Source organism: Leptidea sinapis, chromosome 3 (genome assembly GCF_905404315.1).
Source record: "Leptidea sinapis chromosome 3, ilLepSina1.1, whole genome shotgun sequence".
In the NCBI taxonomy this organism is placed as follows: domain Eukaryota; kingdom Metazoa; phylum Arthropoda; class Insecta; order Lepidoptera; family Pieridae; genus Leptidea; species Leptidea sinapis.
Genome location: NC_066267.1, coordinates 18,438,593 through 18,462,369, shown reverse-complemented (window position 1 = coordinate 18,462,369; position 23,777 = coordinate 18,438,593). Strand labels below are relative to the sequence as shown.

Genomic DNA, 23,777 nt, shown 5'->3' with positions numbered 1-23,777 from the left:
CGATGCGATTAACTAATTCTGTTAAACGGCTAGATTATTTGGTGTTGTGTAGAGACGAATGAAGCGTCATTGTGTGTTTTCTACCGCTAGTATCACAGGAAGTTTTCGGAAGAGCTGTTTGACCTGCATTCCTGCCAACAAATTACACTCTCGCACAACACGCTACAAACTAGCGTATCATCCCCACAATTTGGATGTCTGGTGATCCTCTACGTTCGCTGGCGTTTTCAAGGAACTTTCTTTCGAGTACAACCAAATTTCGGAATTAGATTCCTTATGCAATGTTTTCAGGATGATGAACAACTGAACATAAACAATTTAAAACCAAAAAAAAAATTGCGTATACTATTCTATAAGGCCGACAACGATTTGTTTGGTATTACCGGAGCTGGTGTTTACGTAACATCAGATGACTTGTACGCTTATACGTTTTTATGGAAAAGGAGGACAAGTTATCGTCCTTTGACATAAAAAAAAAACTTATCAAGATGGCCATTCAGGCGTCAGTCACTTCTACTTTAATCTTGTCAGATTAACTTGAATTGTAATTTTCGAATTGTATATGCTCACGTTGTCAGTTCAATTTTTCTACTCTAGCACTAATTGTGGAAACCTATAATTGGCTCTCTGTAATTATCTTAAGTATCGTTTAAGTTTTTAAAGCTGTTGGTTTTCCAAATAAATAAAATAAAAATAAAATAAAATAAACAACTGTACTGGGTGAGGGTCGCAAACGCAGATATTCCACTGAGTGAAAATTATGCAGCCCAACAAAAGGTGTATTATGCCGACAAATGTAATATAATACATCGACGACTCTTCTTTTTTCTTCTAATGTTGCCAGAAGCTTCTGGTCCAAATCTGGTTTGTTCTTCCATTCCATAAAAAAATTAGATAAATATTTTAAAGTTTATTTTTCAGCGTCTGTGAGTAAAGACAACAGAATGGTTTATTTTTATCACTACAACAGTTTTGCCGAGTTGCCAACGATTGAGGGTGCGAATCATTACAATGACTGCGTGTAACGATGTGTAAATTGTAAAAAAAACATTGTCCTTTCTATCTCTAGGAGAACAAAACAAACATTTCAATAGCGAATCCTGATTTAATTATGTCTGTCTTCTCTTGTATTCCATGGATATTTTGAGGTTTCCGTGCATCGATTTTTACGAAATCATTGCACCGCACTATTAGTCGATAAATCGATATACAAATATTTAATCTCTATACTAAAACATTAGTATATTAAATTCCGGATAAATAATTTAAATAAATTAATATAGTAAGTAGGTTCCCATAACACTGCCTTGGGGAACTACAAATTTAACAACTGACTTATGTATGTAGTATTTCCCAGTTTCACATAACTTTTTTTATGTAAGAAGGGACAGACGGACAATAGACTCACGTCATGGGTAGTGCTGAGGCAACCGACCATTTACATCCGCAAAATCAGGTGTCAAGCGATGCATTGCCTGGTGAGAGTATGCTTGAAAGTCTGTAAAAAAATACTCAAAACGTTTCGGAATAAATATAACCGAGCGAATTATTCAGATGTTGAGAAAGGCGCATCAATCTACTACACATACTAAATAAATTAAGGTATTATACGAATATTTATTCAATTTATGTTGGGTATTTTAAGGAAAAAATTCGCAGAGTTCTCGATGACAAGCTCGTTGAGAGTGCCAAGTGTGAGATTTTCTTACCAATTTGATCGCGTAAAAGTTAACTACGATTTGTATGTCGTCGAAAGAGCGCCATCTAATAAAAGTTGAGGAAAACATCATAGAATCGAATAGGTAGGAAAAACCCACACATGTCACTCAGGTACCCCAAGCAGTGCCCGATGCCGTATATACGAGGAAAACAAAACACAATATACAAAATATTTAATTATCAAATTTCAAACATTATATCGAGGCCTTGGTACAAATGGCACGGGGTTAGCATCGGGGGACAAAAGCAACCTAACATTTACATTGGCGCGCCTCCATCGGTTCCACATCACATAATGGTCTTTCCAGAGGAGATATACGGTTATGGAATAGCCACAGAGAACGATTACCATGAAGAAATCCATTGCGGTCTCTGTTATCCGGTGGGATATGCCTGAAAGGAGACGAAGCATACCTATTTTTTTTAATTAGTTCTGCCTATTTTTGTAGTATTTGACTTAACTATACAGGAAACACAATTTGTGACTTAGACCAAGAAAATATGTGTCGTATCACCAGTGGTCGGCAAAAGTAACCAGACTAGAAGAATTTCTAGCTGGCCCACACTCGAGCGCTCTGTTCAGTATTGCTCTGACCTTTGGTGCATTTCAGTACCATGTTCAACAATTTGTATTTTTGGGAGTCAATACTCTGTCTACGCCTCTATGGCATTATGTCGAGATGTATTGTACGAGTATGTATTCCACCGCATTTATCACGGGGATCGTTCCGAAAAGCTGTTTAATCTGCTCCTTGCTGCCTGATTCCACAGGCCTCAAACATAAATATCATCCTCAGCATTAGGAATGTACGGGCGTCCTTCCAAAATGAAAATTTTTTAATTAAAAGAACTTTCTTCCACCTACAAAAAAACTGTGTAATGAGTTTCCTTGCGCAGTGCTTCAAGGTCCACCACATGGGTACCTTTTTCAAAAAAGTTAGGTTATGCCCTTTTATTATTATATTCTTGGCAATGTATCTCTGAAGATACATCAAAGTTTGAAAAATGCTTAGTCTATCATTTTTTCGCTAAAACAAATAATATCTATGAAAATATTTAGATGTTTTTATGCTTTTCAAACGTAACTTAATTTTTTTAAAGTAGGCAATACGAGTGAACTGTAAAACCCCTTTAATTTTCAACGGACGACATGCTTCCGCCCAAACAGGTAAGTAAAATTTAAAAAATAATGTATTTTATGGTTATTATATGCATGTTTTTGTTAATTTATAAAATATAATTATTTTTCTAATAAATTAAATAATTTGCAGTATAAATAAACATCTGGTTAGTTGTTTTATTCACATTTTAAATGGATGTATCTCGTCGTGCACATTACCAAGTGTCCAACAGTTTTATGTTTATTTGGGAGTTATCTCGTAGTACACACTGCCAAATCCATAACCGATTCATTATGCTTACAAAAGCTTAGCTTATTTTCTGTTTTTTTAGGTAAATAAGTTGCATGTGCTTTCAATGGGCAGAAAAATACTTGCTTTGGTCCCAGAACCCAATCAATCATCAAATGATGAGGAAAATTCGTAGTCTGACTGTGAATTTGGCAATATTATTTTTGAAAAGAACTTCAGAAATGGATCATCACCGAATCCTTCGCTTAAAAATCTTCACTTACTTCCTGGCGGTGAATAGAACCTTGCAAAAGTGCAAACGATATTTGATTCCGGCCCTTCAGTACCAGCACACCACCACTAATTGGAACCATTTCCCTCAACTCTTCAGCTCAAGATTCTTTTCTTTCATCTATTCCTCCGTCACCAAAAGACCTAGGATTAACCGAATAGTACCTGTCACACCTGAGCCATCGCCATAAGTAGTAGCTTCACCATCATCATCCAACATAAAGAATACGCGTTCTAAACAGCCAAGATTTGCTGGTAAAGATCAGCGCTCATAAAAGGAAGCATTTAAATTTCTATTAGATAAATAAGAAACTTGAACAAGATTCCGAAACGCCAGTTGGTCTGCTGTCATCTGTCCTAAAATCATCAGGCACTGCAACGCGCACCTAGGAGGTGTAGATCTTACGAACATGGTGCTCGTCCTCTACTGAACTGCAATGAAAAGTCGTAGCAAATACTTGCCAATATTTTCACAGATCTTGGATATGTGCCTAAATAACGGCTGGATTTTATATATTATCATGTATAATATAAGGGTTACTGAATTCTGGGAGACATCAACTATGAAAAAAATCTGATTTTATGCCACCAATACCAAAGAAAACCATCAAAAAACCTCGTACTGCAAAGCCAACAACTACGTTAGATTTGATGGATATAATCATTTTCCGACATTTGGGGCCAAGGGTCGATGCAAACCTTGCATACAAGGGCAGACCAAGGTCTTGTGCATGAAGTGCGGTAGAGACCATACCTACTGGACGTCAGAAATTGTTTTTTTTTTTAATTTCCATAGGAAGCATACCTAAGGAAATCTCATTTTGTCATATTGTTTCTTAGAGAAGCTTTTGTATTTTATTTATTTTATTGGTTTGTCTACAGGAATGATATTAAATGTTATTTTTTTTGGATTTTAACAAAAAGTACTGATTTTTGATTAAAAATGCGATAATTTTTCTTATTTTTCTAACCAAATTATTAAGGTCATAGGTAACTTGGCTATGTATCTTTAGAGATACATTGATATCTTAACATATTATCAAGGACTCTTGGCACTGTATCCTATAGGACACATATGTTTTTTCAAAAACTACTCCCATCGGATTTTTTTCTGCATTTTTCTAGGCATCTTTGAGTTATAAATTATATACCATATGAAAATTATTTTGATATTCAAAGATTTTTTTCTCTGCCAAGTAAAGGGTTAAAATGGCAGCGACATCCATGTGATTCCTCTAGGGTTGAATATGGGCGGTGGTAATCACGTAAGATCAGGTGCCCCTACGCTGCTTTGTGCTCCCCTTCGATATAAAAAATCCATTAATTTGATGGTTAAGGTGAGCAGCGATTTATATATGCAAGGTGATATATCAATACAAATCTGTTGATGGCTAATAACTCTTAAGAATTCGTACCTATAAGAGAAAGAAATGTCTATCTTTTATGTCAGGTAAAATCAATTTGTAATTAACATGTCTGCGAACCGGAATCAAAAAATTTGCTGAAATGTGACTACCATCAGTTTTACCACCATTGACGTACAATAAATAACTAGACTCCCAATCGCCTATTAAAAGGTCGTCAAAAATGTCCGAGTAGCGTTGTATATACGTATATACATTATATATATTATACATTAACTTAAACAATTTAACATTAACACATTAATTCCTATTAACACCTTATTTTTTCGTAGCAGTAAGACGGACGCGAACACGAGGCAAGAAGATTTTAGTTTAGCAATTGAAATGTTATTATTTAGCAAAATGATTAAAATCATCAAGATAGTTACACAATTTTATTTTAATTTAAAGTGGCACTTACTTAAAATACGGCGCTCTATCCCTTTAAGATTGGATGCTGTTATCTGGACAGTTTTTCACTGGATACGTTGTCATTGCGTGGCGTTGTATTCAAAGGGCGGTCGAAACACCTGAACGAAAACTCTGCCTAATAGACGCGTAGGTAGAGTTTTGCTTCAGACAATTTTTGACCGTGATTGTGAGCCTAATTGTTTATTGTTTGTCAATACTTACTATCCAAATATTTTCGTCTTAAATAAAGTCAATTTCATCTTATTCAGTACGACACTTTGGATGCGCTATTTAGACTCGCAATTGTACGGTTTTCTATAGAACAGGAGGACAAATGAGATCGCTTTGACATTCAAATGACGTTAAAGTTGAGCGCAGAAATTGCATCGATATACGACAAAGGCACGCTACAAAAGGTATTTAAAAAATAAAAATAAAAGGCAAGAACACACCTTCGTCTTTTCTAGCACCATCGATCTTACCAAATTTGTTGCCTTCGAGCACAAAATATTGCGTGCCAACAATACACACAGACAAGAGACCGGCAGTCACAGTTGACAGGAGCCAGAATATCAGACAGTCGGACTGTGAACAAAATACAAATACTTAATTTCATTTACCTACACTCATTACTATAATTTACTCACTTACATATATTTTTATTAGTTTTAATAAAATAAAATAACAGTTTTCCACTAAGATCAAAAGATTGGACTCACGACCCCAAAACTAGTGAATAAAGTATATCCCGGAGCTAGTTTTTACTAGTTTCGGGATAGTCAGACATAGTAAAATATACAATAATATTGTAGTAAGAAATATAAGAATTGATACAATAAGCGATAGAAAGTTCCTCGGCAAAATATTTATATGTACAAAAAGGTGACCCTTTTTTTAGGATGATCTTTAGCAATAGGCCCGATATTTATGGATGTCCGCTTTATTCGACTCCTACTCGACCATTGACAAGTCCACTTCATAGAACCAGTAAGAGACTTCAATGCACAGTGATGCCAGTAAGGTTGGTACCAATGCTACACCTTTTTGTGCAGTAAAGAAGTAACTGCGACCATTATCGTGTTTCGGTATGAAGGGCGCCGTAGATAGTAAAGTTACAGCGCAAAAAACGTCGACTAAAAGTAGACGTTTTTTGCGTTTTTTTAAATGACCTTAATAAAACTCTTTGTGCAAATGAAGCCTTAACGAAATGTTATTTTAAAATACATGTGACGGCTCAAAATAGGGAATGTTGGGATGAACAGCGTAACAGAAGTCAATACGGCGTTGTTACGTATCGAGGGCGGAAAAGTCAATACTCGCTATAAGGACTTCCCTATTTCAGAATGTACGAAGATACTTGCGTACATTTTAATATTAGGGGAGTATCTAATAGCCCGAATAGTCTGATGACCTCAAATTGTACAGAAATAAGATTGAGTATACCGCGATATCGCATGAATGTCTTTTGATGTTTTAGCACCAAACTAAACAACTTCAACTTAACAAAGTCACAAATCGAATTAAATTTACTATGGGAATACGTTTACGTTAGATACTATGTTTTAATATATAAATAACTAGTAGTTTAAAAAAAACTACAAACACGCTTTTTGTTTGGTTTATTTATAAAAGCGTGTTTTTTTAAACTATTATTTGCATTGTTGATTTAATAATTGTCTTTGGTATTCGAAAATTGCCAAATATTAGATTAATCGATTAAAGGTAATGGTCGAAATTTAAAATTAACAGCAATTCCTCCCTTATAGACGATAGATGAAAATTATATAAATTAACAAAAACCTTATTTTGCAAATTAAAAAATGGTATAATTTTATCACATTAATGTATTGTCATCGGTCATCGATAAATCTATGAAGTTACTTCATTAGAGATTTAGATTTAGAATGGGTCAAAATCGCGCCCAAATGGGTCGGTTACAAATAAGCATACATACAGGTGAAGCTAATAAAAAGCATGTTATATAAGCCATCGTTTCCGATAAAAAAAGCATCAATCAAGTGTGATCCAATTTAGTTTTCAGTTTTGGAGTCAGAAAGGAAAGGTTTAAGAAATCATACATTTAAATTTCTCTTTGATAGGATATTTCGTTTAGTTGTAAGAAAAAGTTTCTTCGCATTTTATATGAAAACTCTGGACAAGTTAATTCAATGTTTCCTATGGTCTCGTTGCTGCAGAAATTTTGAGACTTGTGATCAAAGACACGCGGCAAGTAGTTTTGGCAGTCCTCTCTTGATATTGATTTGAGACTGCCTAGTCCAAACTGAAGTTGACCTTGTAGGTCATGACTATACGGCAGATGCTAATACACTTCGCAGTGAAAGTCTCTCTTACGTTATTGTTGCTTTCTCTAACTTTCTTGGTTTAATCTCAGTCTGGCGGCAGTCAGTTCTGTCTGGCGGTAAAGGTCTTAATGAACAATGCCCATCCATCCGACCATACACACAGCGTCATCTTCAGTGGCATAGCGGGACTTGGCGGGGCCCCATATAATATAAATTTGCTTGGGGGCATTATTTAAAAAAGGGCCGTAAAGATTTCTCAAGTAAATAAATTAAAAGAAATATTTATAATCATAAATCTATCTGTCACTTTTTACAAATTACAAGCAATTCAAATTAAATATATACTCACCTTGCCTTTTTTTGGGCAAGCAGCAAAAGATTTCATTAATTTTTTACTACGCACGTCGGTCTACGCCCCTGGTCACCTTACTGACAGTTAAGGCTGGTTTCGCCACAGTCTGGGAAGCCGCCAACCTTTGATCACGACCTTTTTCGGAGGTTCTTGTCATACGTGATCCACTTTACATTACCAATTATCAATATCTTGAAAACCGATTCGGTTTTATTGGATCTTAATAAAGAATCGAGCGTGTGTTAAATGGACAAAATTGATTTTGTGATCAATTATTAGTTCTTTAGCTATGTGGGAAGTATTGATTTGCATTTTTCAAAAATGGTATCCATTATACCCGCGACCAGAGCGAGGTGTATCTTTGACATCAAAATTCCGGATGGAAAACGCTTAATAAACAGCTTTTACCAGTGGGATGCTCCTTTGCACATGATGCCAGCTAGATAATGGGTACCACAACGGCGCCTATTTCTGTCGTGAAACAGTAATGTGTAATCATTATTGTGTTTCGTTCTGAAGGACTCTGTACCTAGTGAAATTACTGGGCAAATGAGACTTAGCATCTTATGTCTCAAGGTGACTAGCGCAATGGAAGTGCCACTCAGAATTTTTTGGATTTTCAATTATCCTGAGCGGCACGGCATTGTAATGGGCGTATCAATTACCATCAGCAGAACGTACTGTGCCTTATTTTCATAAAACAAAAAGCTTTGTGCTACTCTCACTGGCACTGCATTAGGTCCATAAGCGTCCCATTTTTTTTTCGGAGCTTGCGTTAAATTTTTTCTCTCCTTGTAGTAAAATTTTAAAATGTATCGAATTTCTTCATTAGATTAATTCATTTTGACAGACCAAATGAAAAGTAGCAAGCAGGAAACAACATTTTACCAATTTGTTTCTTTTTTGAATTGTATTTGTTTTGAATTGTTGAAATTTTATTAACCTCGTCAAAACCACCCAGATACAAATAGTTACAGCCAAAGAGATTTTATACTAAGTTTATAAAAAGTTTATATGCGGAAATGATTGCGAAACTGAAATGGCAGTGGGCAGGGCACATAGTTCGACGGACAGATAGCCGGTGGAGCAGAAAAGTCCTCGAATGGCGACCATGATCCGGAAGACGTAGTGTTGGTAGGCCCCACAAGATGGACCAACGATCTGGTCAAGATCGCCGGAATACGTTGGATGAGTGATGCCCAGGACCGATCGTCGTGGAGATCTTTGGAAAAAGCCTTTGTCCAGCAGTGAACGTCTTTCGGCTTGTGATGATGATGATAATATGGGAAAATACCTTTTTCCCAGTTATGTGGTGACCACAGCGACACCGTATGCGCTCACTTGACCACCTTCATAATTAGCCGGCGTCTTTTGCTAAGAAGCCTTAATTTGGTTTTTTATTGAACTATGTTAAAGGCGGTAGAAGATTTTCATCCAACGTTGACGTGTGCGATAAGAAGAGCGAATTTTAGGTTCACTAAGACTTTGTATATAGACTCTCCTCAAGCTAGAAGAATTTTTAGTCTGCTATTGTTAACCCGTAACCTGATCTCAAATCTAATTTTACATTATTGTAAAGTATTTAAAGTAATTTTAAAAAGTAAAATCAAGACAATATTAATTTATTAGTACACCCAAAGGGGACGTCATATTGTGAGACAATCGCTTAAAAACGTTTTAAGCGATTGTAACCGTTTAAAATCGGTTTGTATTTATTATTTCGTTTGGAGTGTATTCTAAGGTAATTCATACCTCTAGATGGAGCCTCTTGCTGGTAGACCATCGATGAAAACAGGCCAGGTTTATTACTTTAGTCTACGTGACAAGCTACGTCTTACACTCGCGAATTGTATGTCACTTGGTGTGCGCACATTGCTCAAATTAGAGATTAACAGCCAATCTCAATTTTTGGCTATCTAGACGTATAAATGATCTAAGTAGCTATTATTAACCTACCTACTAAATGTAGATTGTTTCGTGCAGGTTTTAAAACAATATGTTAATACATAATACCTAATGGTAAATATCACTAAAACTAGCTCAGAAAAAACGTTATTCAACGATTTATTCAACAAAAACATTGAAGGTAAAACAAAGCCAAATTGAAAGTTCTCTATGTGCTATCGACAAAATTGAATCGTGACCCAGCTTTATGTCATTTATCTACACTCATAACAAACAAGTAGGTTGAAATTCGCTTAAACATACATTAGCTAAGTAACAGTTATCATTTTATTAGATACTGACGGTCCAACAATTATTGTCTTACAATATTTTTTTTAAATTAATAAATGTGTAGGTTACATATTTATACATAGTTACATTAATTTACCAATTATAACATTAGTAAAGATTACCAATGTTGGTGCAAATGGTCTTGCGGAATTTGGCTAAGGAATCAGCAAATATGTCAATATCTGCTGAATTTTAAAAGAATTATCATCAAAGTGGGTCCTGAATCAATTTTGTCGATGGTACTAGACTTTAATTGGTTAGAATTTTCATTATTACTAATACAAAAAAAAACCAAGCGTTTATAGAAAAATGGCTAACGAACTTTTATCAAGCAAACATATTCGCTTAACGGCTTATTACTTTTCTGATAATATTCAGTTTCATTGCAGATAACACTTGAATTTACAATATCTAGAACTGAGCATTTTGGTGCCGCACATCGTCATACAAGGAATTAGCATACAAATGGATTCAACAGCCAATTCCGACTTAACTTCGGGGCGACTATTTTATTCCGGCCCCAGTCCTGAAGGTATTACACAGATTTGTATCAGTTTTATTTTTGCTGTTGTAATATTACGAGCTTCCATAATCTTTACATATTAATTGTTTTTTTTAGTTATTTATGCAACTGTGCGGTGTTTCCGGGACGATACGACATGGGTACCTTCAAAAAAAACGCGTACACCTTCCTTAAAGGCCGGCAACGCTCTTGTGATTCCTCTGGTGTTGCAAGAGAATGTGGGCGGCGGTGATCACTTAACACCAGGTGACCTGTACGCTCGTTTGTCCTCCTATTCCATAAAAAAAAACTATGTTTCTATGCAATTTAAATACTTCTGTGTACGAAAACAAAACAAAATTAATCCAAACAAAAACAATAAAAAGAATCTTTTGGAATTTGGCGCCATATTTAAACATGAGGAATTAGCGCCTTATTTGGTCACATGAGAAAATTGTATTGATTTGCAAATTCAATTTCAGTTATTTATGCAACTGTTATGTAATAAGTGGCATTAAAACACGAATATTAACGATTATTAATTTATATGATGATAATAGTATCAAATGAGTCTTTTAATACCTAATTATCAACAGTTGCATACAAGACTTTATCTACTCATAATATGAATCCTCTATAAAAGAGCTTACTGCTAACATTAAAAAAGCCAGTCCTAGTAACCATAATCTTCCAAAGGAGTGTTATTATGAAAACGGATGATGTAATAGTTATTAGGATATTGGGTGTTTTAATGTTGGCAACAAACTAACTGTTTTAGAATATTTAATAGAGGGTTTACTTAAAGCATGGGTGTAGATAAAATAAATTGGGACTTTTTATTTTTCGTATTTTATATTCGTCGTTTAATATTTTTAGATGTAGGTGTTTATAAGCCATAATAGTAATATGCATGGTATTTCTTGAGTAGGCCATCAAGCGATGAATTATATTGACAGGATAGTACGATTTTATTTCCGTCCGCAAGTTTGTGCTTACTATAACAACAGGCTTCATATATACAACCTTATTTTATCACAAAACAACAATATCATAAAACATTCCACGAAAATATAATTGTCACAAACGTCCTAAATTTCACAATTTTATTAATAAATCGCTAGTTCTGTGCTCCGTGCTAATCAATCCATCACCGGTACGATTCCTATAAACATACGCAGATAGTTACTTGCACGCTTTAAAATGTGCTCAATTAAAAATAATGAACCACATCCATATTATCATAGCGCATAGAAGGCAGATTCATTGTCATTATACTAGAGTACGCTTTGATACGCGTTTTGGTAAATTACACGCGTGACGTCAATTAAAAAAAAAATGACTATTTTTTGAACACTAATTAATTGTTGTTCTTCAGTTGTTTAACTAATAATTGTTTTATACTGTTATTGTTTAATGCCGTCGTTACATTTCAAGAAATCTCATGAGTGGATGAATGTTAAAACGGCTATCATAGCGTTAGTGAAAGGCTCCTTTGCAGAGGATGCCGGCTAGATTATGGGTACCACAACGGCGCCCATTCCTGCCGTGAAGCAGTAATGTGTGCATTACTGTATTTCGGTCTGAAGGGCGCCGTAACTATTGAAATTACTGGGCAAATGAGACTTAGCATCTTATGTCTCAAGGTGACTAGCGCAATGGAAGTGCCACTCAGAATTTTTTGGATTTTCAATTATCCTGAGCGGCACTGCTTTGTAATGGGCAGGGCGTAACAACTGCTCGTCTTATCCCTTATTGTTATAAAAAAATAGTAGCGGCCAGTTAAGTTGCTACTAAAATACTTAATAACATAACTGTTATTTCCAAAAGCAGGCTTCAGTCCCGGCATAGATAATAAATGACGCGCTCACATCTAAAGTGACAGCCGGAGCTATAAACAAACCCACTGACACAAATGGACCTTTAAAAGCGGAGCCGACCGATTGGAATTGTTTTGAAAAAAAAAGTAACAAAAAATGTATGAATTTGGCATTCGGGCAAAAATGTGAAGACGAATCACCCTCGGTCCGCTGGTCCCAAATGGTACGCGAAACTAAATTGTTCGGTACTACAGTGACCATGCTTTTGCCCTTTCTGAAAATCTATACTATTATTTAATATTATTAGTTTTGTTTCTTGGTAAGATACTGTTGATTCACATGCAGTTAGTTTTAAGCCTACTTCAATAATGTTTATATGAATTAATTTTATAAGATGGATATAGATTGGGGGGTATTATGATATTTGCACTACAAAATATGATAACAATTTGAATTTTGATTTAATAAAATGATTTTAGCGAAAAGCTGTCAATTCCCTAATGAGATTTGACCTATAACGGTTGTGTAGCTTTTACCTAACCAACCTTCCGTAGTCGACTATGGATCTCAGCAAGGTTTTTCTAATCATGCGGAAATTCACGCTGTCTTGTTCAGCATTATGTCGGTAGTTAATCCTTAATGTCTCATTAACTTCTCAAAATTATAATTTAAATCCATCTGGAGGAAGTTTTAATATTTTATATTTACTATTGTCAGCTTGATGTGTTTACAAGCGCTACCAACGTCATGAACTGTCATAAGATATTTGACATTATTTGACATTTTTAAGTTCACAATATATGATTGATTAGATTAGACATCCCAATTAATTATAATCTTTATTTAACTACTTACTGTGTTAGTATTGTTTTATATAATTGTAACTATAATTTTAGAAATAACTATAATACTCGTAGGAAAAATCTATTCAAATCTTTGGTAAGCTTGATTCGTGTAAGTTGGTAGCATCATCACTGTGACGGTCGTGCCCTATATAAGCCAGAGAGCTCAGTTCGAGAGAATACCTCAGCGGATACTCCATAAGGAGTGCCACTTGCGCCTCTCTCTCCCCAAGAGAAGGTCGCCTCCGATGAAGGCTTAGAGGGCACCTGCCCAAAGCCAACTTCAGGTGGTGTTTAGTGGGTAGGCACCTAGGTTTTCACGTGAGTCCCACATAACCAACGTAGACTTAGGCTGCGTTGGTATGCATGAGCATTTTTCCTTTGTTTGGGCGCAAAAAAAAAACGAGAGAATGCTGCCCAAATTGTATTGAGTCATTTATTATAATAATAATTATTAGTGGAAATAGTAAAATACAGATTTTCTATTTTAAGTGCGTTTAAATTACCAACCCCTTCTACATTATTATGTTTATGTTTACGTTGGTGTTGGAAACAGTGTGAAATTTTTAAACATTTTTTGCCGCGTCAGAGCGCTATTGCACTACGTCCTATCAGAGTCCGATCCTTATCCGTGAAAATACTGTCCGGAGTAGTCGTAGAACTATTTCTATGGTAGTTTACGCACAAGATCCGACATCCGTCATCCAATTTCTTTCCGTCAACCATTAATCTCTATTCCGGAGAACATTTTTGACGGACCAAAGTAGCCATAGTATTATTTGTATGAACGCTCGCGCACTGCGTCCGATCCGAATCCGAATTACAGGAATGTGTAGTGTTGATCTACCTTCATAAGTACTTATAAGTAAATAAGAATAAATAGTCTGATTAAGGACTGAGTTTTACTTACCTTAATGTGACTGTAAACATTTCTTCTGACGGTAAACATTTTCAAAATTTTGTGTTTTGTCGCAAAATGTTATCTTTTATGTGATGTAAAATAAAATCGAAAGTGGACAAACTCATTCGGTAGTCATTATAAAATTTCCTGTTGTATTGACGTAACACTGCGTGGTGAGTGTTAAAAGCTTCTTTTAAACGTCGGTCCACCAAGAGAGGGTGCATCCAGAGTTCTTTACTTCTTCTTCGTCTTCGTACGTCCAATATCATTGCCAGAAGTTGACGCCGATTGAAACGATTCATGATCAACGACGTGAATGCTCTGGTGTCGTTTCGCGTAAGTATGCCAAAAAGTGGCCCCTGAATTGTCCGAGATTTCTAGAGCTGTATTTTAGCGGGTACGCATCGGACTTTGATCAGACATAGTGCGAAAGCGGTATCAGTATATTGATTATTTCAGCAATTCAAATTGTAGGTAAATAGGTAATGGTAAGAAATAAATAGATTAACTAAATGAATTAAGAGAAGGCAACTAAAAACGCCATTGAATCAACTATTCATGTTTATGCCTTTGATAGTTTCAAAATTCCACCTCTTCTCATAGTTAGGTAAACACAAAAATAAATAATAATGTAATATAGGCGGGGTTAATTAGAAAAGTGAGTGTATCAACTCCGACGCACGACTGGAGTATACTCAAATGACAAGCCAAATTACTGCTTACTTTACTCTGCCAAATTTTGAAATTTTGAAATTCCACCAAAAATGCCTAAACAAAACTCCTGTTAAAAAATTCTATAAAATTTAATAAATCCTTTACATTAACAATATGTCAGGAAATGCCCAAACACAACTCCTGTTAAAAGCGGAACTCAAAATACCAATTTTAAAAGATCCATTAAGGAAGTTACATTTTGGCACACCCTATTAGGTATATTATACTACATGCGTAAGCTATCACGCAGTATACTGTGTATGCTGGCTACACAAAAGTTTATTATACAATTTGAAAGGTGCGCGAGAAATGATGCGCACCAAAAACGTTACTATCCCATTTGATGAGTAGGTTTTACTCTCCATATTTTTCCCATACTGGGCGCCTTATATGAAAATCGATTCTTAAGGAATAACTCCAAAAAACACTAGAATTCAACCGATGCTGTTTGTTGTTGCATATATAAAAATATACATCAAATTAAAAACGCATGGTCATACTATTGCGTGAAATGATTCACCTGCAAATGGTTCCTATTTCGCGGATTGCCGAACCACAGCCGGAGCGCTTGCAACACAGTGTAACGAGGCGTTCGGATGGCTGGATAGCTGAAACAGTTACGGGTTATCAGTCTATTGAATTATTGCATCTGTAGTTTTAATCATCTGTGGTTACCATAGAGTATAGACTACCTACCTGTCTGAAATGAGATTTAAACTCGCAGCAAACATATGTCATACATAGTTAAGTACCTGGATGACCGAGCCTTGCTCGAATTTTGAATTTTTCATTTTAGTACAAAATTTGTACTAAAATGAAAAACTAATAGGACATGTGGATTCGAACCGAGGTCTACTGCTTTCCGGATCACCCAATATCCCATCTGAGCTATTATAGTCTTGTATATTGTGGCGAAATTTACCTTTGAATTCTAAGGTCATTGTAGTAGTTTCTCATTAAAACCCGGATAAAACAACATTTTTTAAAATTGAAACCTAGCTAGATCTGAGGTCCTAGCTACTTCTCAGGTCTGAGGCAGTCTCTTTTGATGGGTGGTAGATTTTGACGTTCAATAAGTGATTATAAATCCTATTTTGAATAAAAGTATTAGAATTTTTGAATTTTGAATTTTGAATTTTTGAATCGATTTATCGCCCCCTGAAATCCCCTGTATACTAAATTTTACGAAAATCGTTGGAGCCGTTTCCGAGATTCAGATTATATATATTTATATACAAGAATTACTCGTTTAAAGATATAAGATTGTTCAATTAGAGAGCAAAATTCATTTTTTGTTGCCAATGCCGAGTGTGAAGCATGAGCGTTTCGCGATTCAAACGCACAAGAAACAAATTACTTTGCTCTCGTGTTACACACAAATTTTCATCTCTTTAGTTATAAGAATACTAATTCTTTCATATTTTAATTGATATTTTACGTAAGAGTTAATAAGTCTTAAAAACAAAAGTAAAGACCATAAATAGTAACATGCACCTGTAACTCCACGTTCCGGACTTTATATGAACTGAAGACTGGTATTCGTCTAGCCCAGAACTGTACCCTTTGTACTACTAATTATGGTCAATTTAAGAAGACATGTGCTCTAAGCTATATAGACTAACACTGGAAATAAGGGATTGCTTGTAACTAATTCTAGTAGGCTTCATAAGATACATAATAGCTTTAAGGGTAAATGTATACATTTATATAATAATTTCCCAGCCACTGTTCAGGCATTATCTATAAATAAATACTTATAAATGTTTTATTAAAAATGGCTTTGTCGTAAATCGTACTACTCTACAGCTGAATATCTAAGTGGTCCGACAGCCTGGGACTAGATTATGATTATTTTATAGCAATAGGAATGACAGTACAATATTGTATTGTATTTGATTAAAAAGAGCGCAAAAAATATAATGCTGGGAGAGTTTCTTGCGGCACTTCTTCTCTCTCAGAGCGCCAATTGTTTCCGAAGCGGTAGTAGTGTCTAGGATATTAGAAATGACATTAAAAAGAATTCTAAAGGAATAAATTTTGAGAGAACAAATGCCTTTTATGCCCTTAAGGGAAATCGAGTAGCTTAAATAATCTCTAGAATAATTAATAATAATAAATAGAGTAATTTAATTTCTCTTGGAAACAGATCAGACATAGATAACAGATTTAAGGCCTGCATTTAAAGCTAAAGGTAGTCATTGCAATTAAATAGAATCCTATTTGTATTTTTTTGCTAAGATTTTAATAAAGAAATACATATAAGTCATACGTCATAAAAAGAAATGCACCCTTGTTTGTAACAGAACTTATGGCCAGACTAGGTTATTAAGAAAAGGACTTGATCTGATTTAATTTATTATGTGAACATGCGAAATTATACAAATGATTTAAGTTTTCTTTAGTGTTAATTCCACCAATATTTGTTTTTAAAAACAATTCGACACGTGTTTCGCCTCTACACGAGGCATCCTCAGGATGTGTTGTCTCGCCAAAATCTGGCACGAGACTGAATCAAGTACGTAATGCCTTCAATTTTTTTTAAATAATTCTTTGTTTTTTTTATTTGAATAAAGTCAATTAAAGTTTTATTTTCGCTTATTGCCTTCTGATAAATAAAAATTTAATTACTTTCTCAAAATTACAGGAAACGCCGGAGACAAATAGAGAGAAGAACGGCGGATGAACCAGAATTCTTTTTTGCGCTCTTATGAAAAAATACAATTCTTCAAGTTATGAAGGGACAAGTTAAAAATATATTTCAAAATACATAAAACATACAAATTCTACTATCAATTTATATTGCTAGAAACAGAAATAAAAATGAACAACACATTGCAATATCCAACTAAAAAAACGAAGCTAGCAAATAAATCAAAGCTTTACGAACACGTAATCTCGAGTCTCGATAAGCTATATAAATCACATCAACTAATTGCTACGAATCGAGTCGAGTGTATTACGTAGTTGCACAACGCTCGTTGGGAGTAGACGTTGCAGTTGTTAGCAATTGGCAGGAAATAGTTTTCTTTTTAATACTTCGGATGCTATGGCAAAGGTATACTTGCATTGTTCCAGAGTAATTGAAAACTGTTTGTTATTTGGTAAAATGCACTTATAGAAATTCAAGTTGAATAAAATTTTAGTATAATTACTATCTTGTTTATCAGTTCCGTCGGGTTCAGTTTAGTCGGTTTCAAAAGGAATGGGCTCATCCCCCTGGAGTCATGGGGGATCTAGAAATAATGCCGGCGAAACTGCTCTGCCTATTTCTTTGGGAATACACAAAACTGTTTTCCAGTGATCTGATTACTGCAGCCTATTGAATTATAAATATAAATACAGATTGAATATACTGTGAAGGGTAATAAATATGAGCGATGACTAAGAAAACCAAAAGTTTCTTCAATCACACCCGTTTCCCAGCAGAGTAGGCTGACACAACAAGCAAATTATGTGTTCTAGAATTATGTGCGAAGATTGTCGCGTTAAATTTATTACGCGCCATAAAAAATTCGAAAAGATGCCACACTATAAAACGATCACACTTGGTAAATTGTAATCTACTCTCTTAGTGTTTTTTTTCAAATGCTGTAATAGTTTTTTTTTAATTATTATAATATAAATGAACAATCCAGAAACTTTCAGTATAACCCAAGTAAAGGATTTCTAAATTTTGTCTTTATTAGCTCTCTAGAAGTGTTCGGGTGGGGATGGAAAGGCTTCGCATGAAATGGGAACAACCTTGACGGCTAACTGAACGTGAGTAATCAACCGCTTCAAAAGCAGCAGAAGAAAATATAATATTGTTGGCGAGATTCATATTTTGAGGGGTGTTGTGACAGATACAATGCCATGGCCGTCACAAGCTGCAGACAGTCGAAAGAAGCGATAGAGCACTATGTTACAGATTTACCCATTGACTTGTCACCTTAAACATATTTTAATGATGTTTGAATTTCAGTGTAAACACCTTTTCACAAACGGCGTAACGGACAGACATAAGTGCAAACGCTGTCACAAAACGATCGCACATCTAATCCTGGAAGTTACTGGAGTGGATGATCAATTGCTTAAAATCCTCTAAAAATGGCCATTCAGAGATCTGCAAACATCCAAACATGATATTTCTGAATTTATGGGAGGAGCTGGTTGGGGTGATTGGCCAAACCCGCATGCCAAAGGGACCAATAAAGGAGTCTAATTGTGGAGCCAGGAGCCTCTTTATGCTATACGATGTGCTATATATCTCTATTTGTATTAGTTCAGTTAATGTGCCAAGTAGAAAAATTATTTTCCATTTCTCATGCCTACTCTGAAAATTTCTTGGATGGAAGGCGCTGCTTCCTCTGAACAGAAAGAATTTTACAACTAATATTTAGTCAGATAGTCCACAGCGTGTAATTTATATAATTAAGAAAAATAAACGGCCTTGTGGGTTTATAAACAGCCAGGGCAAATTAAAAAAATACTCTCAGTGTTCCATGTTCAAATACCACAATTGTTGAAGCATTCAGTATGGTCCACGTATAACAGATAAACTCATTCATCAGCATAAGTGTATTCAATGCTTTACTTCTGGTACAGATAGGAGAAAAATATTGGTAAAGTGTTGGCTTCGTACTATCGTACGAGCTTTATTGATATCATGTTTCTCTTAAATAACTCCGTGAACTTAACAGAGGCACTTTCATCTGAGATGTATCATAGAATTACTTAAATTTTTTTAATTTGCATGGCGGCCATATTGGAATCCACCATCTTAGCTTTTATAACGACACAACAAATACACTCTCTAAAATTCTCTAGCGCTATGTGAGATACAGTTCGATTCAGTGACCTCTATTAACAAAACGACGTTTGATGCGCGTTCAGTTGGCGTTCAGACACACAGCGTACAACGCGAGGCCAACAGCGACGAAAATGCCAAAGTTCTATCACCACGCTTTTGGCGGCGATGTGATTGGTTATCTCACAAATACAGTTCGATGATAAGCAGACAGATGGACGACAGCGGTGTTTTATCAGGGTTCGGGTACGGAACGTTAAATAAGTAATGCAACGAACCTGAACCCACATAGTTCACAGTGATTGCGTCCAACTTGATTCAACCATCTCTCTAGGCAGGATAAATGCACGTTCGCCAAAGAACCCTTACAGTTGCATGGAGAGATTAATCTGGGAACAAAAAAATAATTTGTACCATTTATTATTATGATTTCTTTAAACAGGATACTTGCAAGAAGGATACCAAAGAAATTAATGAGAATAGAAAAACAATAACTCAATAAGCCGCTAAGCGGTCCCCATGAACCGAGCAGCGGTCAAGTGACCTCTACTAACAAAATCACGTTTGATGCGCGTTCAGTTGGCGTTCAGCAGCGTGCAACGTGAGACCAAAAGCGACAAAAATGTCAAAGTTCTATCATAACGCTTTTGGCGGGAAGCGATGTGATTGGTTAATTTTGATAGCGTCATATACGCCTCCCCCTTAAAAATTGGTTGTTGCGGACTTAATAGTAATAGTAATGATTGTCGGTCTTATTCTCTGTTGGCTTTTGAGGCTACCATAGAGCGCATTTTAACTACAACTTAAAAACAATACTGTATGTATTCCTGGTTAATCGAGTTTTTATATATTGATAATGCACGGACATAATTGCCGATGCGTGGAGGCAACAAGTTAAAATGAATATCAAATCCTAAAATCTATGGTCCCTTGAACCTGTAAATAAGTCCAGTTTCTAAAAAAGCATGGACACGATATAGAAATGAGTCTTTTAATTATTATTAGTACTTACTTTAAATCACTTTGTGAATTATGTTACCTTAATAAATAGCGGATCCATAGCAATAAAAAGACTAAAAAAATGTAGTGTAACAATAATACAATATTCAAGACATTATGTAAAAGTTTCTAGTTTTACAAACACTTACGTTATTATCTATATTAGAAACAACAAGTATAACACTAAAGTTTGAGACCAAAAGAGCTTGACAATGTTAATGTCGTTAACTTGCTAACCTCTCCCGTCCTTTTGTCATGCAAATCCTGCAAACATTTGAACCAATACTTGATAGTGAGTCCCTCTGTGCAACAGCAAACTCTGATCTTTCCGACATACTTCCCGAAGTTTTCTTCTTATTATTATCTTGAGATTTTGGCTTAGAATCCACAGTAGTTTTGACATCAGTCGTAACTTTAGCAATACTTGTATTCGGTATATTTAAAACCATTTCATTCTGTATCGTATTGATCGGATTTTGGACTGTCTGAATATTTAGTACATTCGATGCATTCACGTCGCTTTGATCTGTTTTATGTAGCTTCAAACAAGAAGCCATAAAGCGTTTCAGTTCAATGAACGTAGCAGCTTCGTCTTTAGTTGTCGTTTCTAAAATGGGAATTTTTAACTCTTGAAAGTTTTTGTGCACTTTAGGATGATCATCCCCGAAGCTAAACGATGTAAGTTTTAATGCATCCGCAACGTCTTGGGGAGTTATTTTGTGACATATGTTATGTTCGGATTTAGATATTATAGTTTTGTGTAGATGCAACGTTGAGTTTCTCGGGGATACAGCACCGGGCAGCTTTACCATGTTTGAAGGCCCTGCGTTTTCTTGTAAGTGCGTTGGTTTGTCTAGTATATTTTTTCTTCCTTGATTAGTATCTTCATCGCTCGGGTCTTTGTCGGGCCTCGACTGCCCAGCTTTCTCCATTAATGCAACATTTGTTTGAACTGTTTCCTTGTTATTTATAAAATACACTTCTTATAATATAATATAATTTAATAAAATCTCGTATGAATTACAATATTGTCAGTTTGTCTGGTGCGTTTGACTTTGTCATCAAATGACAGTGTAAGATATTATGTTTCATTACTTGCCATTTTTGGCTGTTTTTGAGAAATATAGACAGATAATTATTACTTTGTTAATTCACGATTCACTGGGAAGACTCAAACACATTTGAGGTTTTTACCTTGTTACTGGCAATTCTAGAATTTGCCACTGGTTTAGTTTATAATAGCATTACTAATACATTCTGTATCTTCATACCGGAATAAAAAAGTCATTGCTACAATATAAAATTACACCGGATCTGCAGTATATTTTATGTTGAGTCTAATAGCCTAAGCACATGATCGGATTTAGTTCGGCCGAACTATCGGACGCGATTTGGTGCTGGTCTGGTGCTGAACAAGAAATAATAAACAAGTAAACAAGCTGTTTACAAATGTAAGAGCTAGTTGTCAACAAACCCATAATTTAACTATGCTTGATCTTATTACTATGCAAGACACTAGTTCGAGATTATCTTGCACAGGTGCCTTTATAATTTTATAAGTCTCGAGTGCATGATAAATCATTTTTTTAAGTGAAACATTTATTACATCGCCTCAAATTATTTCGCCCATCTATCGCATGTCGCAGTAGGAGTGAAGTTGTATCATTAATTTCAACTACTGCTTTTAATTCAGTTTGGCCGCGCGGTCTGGTGCCTTTGCCTTTTAGCTCTGGTTGCCGAGAGGGAGAGTAGCTTCGAAGTTCGAACCCCGTACCTGACAATTCTTATTATTACATTTTATTTTTATTTTTTGAATATGTAAAGCATACTATATAAATATGTTTTTTTTCTATGCTGATATTAATACGTTATTCTGTGACAAAAAGTTTCACTTGCATCGTGGTTTCATAAAAACACGCAAAAGCTTTCTTTTTTTATACGCTTGATTTATTTTACATATAAACTAACTGGAATATTAGAAGCTTAATAAAGTCAAACCACAATCCACTAATAGTGAGTTGACGAGTTTACATTTTCCACGTTAGCGATTATCTGTGGTTGACCTCAGTCACCATTTACTATCGATATTGCATTAATGCATAAAGTTGTCACGTACGCGATAAATTGATACTCATTAAAAAGGCCTTTAAATTTATTATATTTGTGCCTATTTTTTGTGTAATACTTCTAATAACTTAGTGATTTAGCAAAGCAATATTGAGGATTATTTATTAATTGTAATAAAATTAATTTATTATTAAATTAAATGAATTTATTTTATTATATATATTTCAGGAATACTTGAGGAATACCTATTAAAATAACTCTTTTTGATGAATTGAAGTTGAATGATTTTATGGGTTTTGTCTTGGGCGAATAAATGAAACTGTCCCTCAGACATCAAACCTACATATTATTTTTGTATAATAATTTTAATTAAATCAATGTATTAAACAATTGTAAACTAATTTTAAGTTAAATTAATTTTAATTGTAGGTATGTTATAAATACGTACTCTTAAAGCTTTAACTATAGGTGGTCCATGGCCCACCTATAATTAAAGCTTGTACAATATACACTTTTGCTGATAGTGAGAAAATGATCAGTATTTTTACTAACACCCATTCAGTATGACCATTGAAATGCCTCAGAAAAAGCTACTACCAAAAACTGAAATGAAAATTATAGTTCATTTTCGCATAAGGATTGCGATGCCTACGAGAGTGCAATGGGAGGCTCCTTTGCACAAGATGCCGGCTATATTATGGGTGTATCGGCGCCGATATCTGCCGTGAAGCAGTAGTATGTAAACATTGTGTAACAAGTGCCGCTCAGAATTTTTGGGTTTTTCAAGAATCCTGAGCTGCATTGTAATGAGCAGGGCGTATCAATTACCATTCGCTGAACGTCCTGCTCGTCTCGTCCCTTATTTACTACACTTATACCTTATACCTTATAGTATATGCAATTAAATTGATCATAATATTATCTATTTACAAATTAAACGTAGACTAAAGAGCTATTCGAAGTATTTTTGACTGTCTATTAAAGAAGAAAATAGACAAAAATGTAGTTATTTATTAATATTTCACAGAACAGTGTCGTTTTCCTCAATATATTCAACAGTTATATTAGAAAAAAATAGAAATAAAT

General features: G+C 35.0%; 1 protein-coding gene across 5 annotated transcripts; it reads right to left on the bottom strand.

Moving 5' to 3' along the window:
- Positions 1-1,877: 1,877 nt before the first annotated feature.
- On the bottom strand, positions 1,878-21,666 carry LOC126978843 (E3 ubiquitin-protein ligase MARCHF8-like). Of its 5 annotated transcripts, none has more exons than XM_050827947.1 (5): positions 20,862-21,666; positions 19,904-20,014; positions 15,360-15,447; positions 5,626-5,758; positions 1,878-2,133 (listed from the first exon to the last, which is right to left on the bottom strand). In XM_050827947.1, exons 1-5 carry the CDS (start codon positions 21,554-21,556, stop codon positions 1,907-1,909), a joined length of 1,254 nt encoding a protein of 417 aa, XP_050683904.1. In that variant the 5' UTR covers positions 21,557-21,666; the 3' UTR covers positions 1,878-1,906. The 5 variants fall into 5 exon arrangements, with proteins under 5 accessions (XP_050683904.1, XP_050683913.1, XP_050683922.1 ...); XM_050827956.1 differs by having other exon boundaries at positions 1,878-2,112; XM_050827965.1 differs by having other exon boundaries at positions 5,656-5,758.
- Between the last annotated feature and the right edge of the window lie 2,111 nt (positions 21,667-23,777).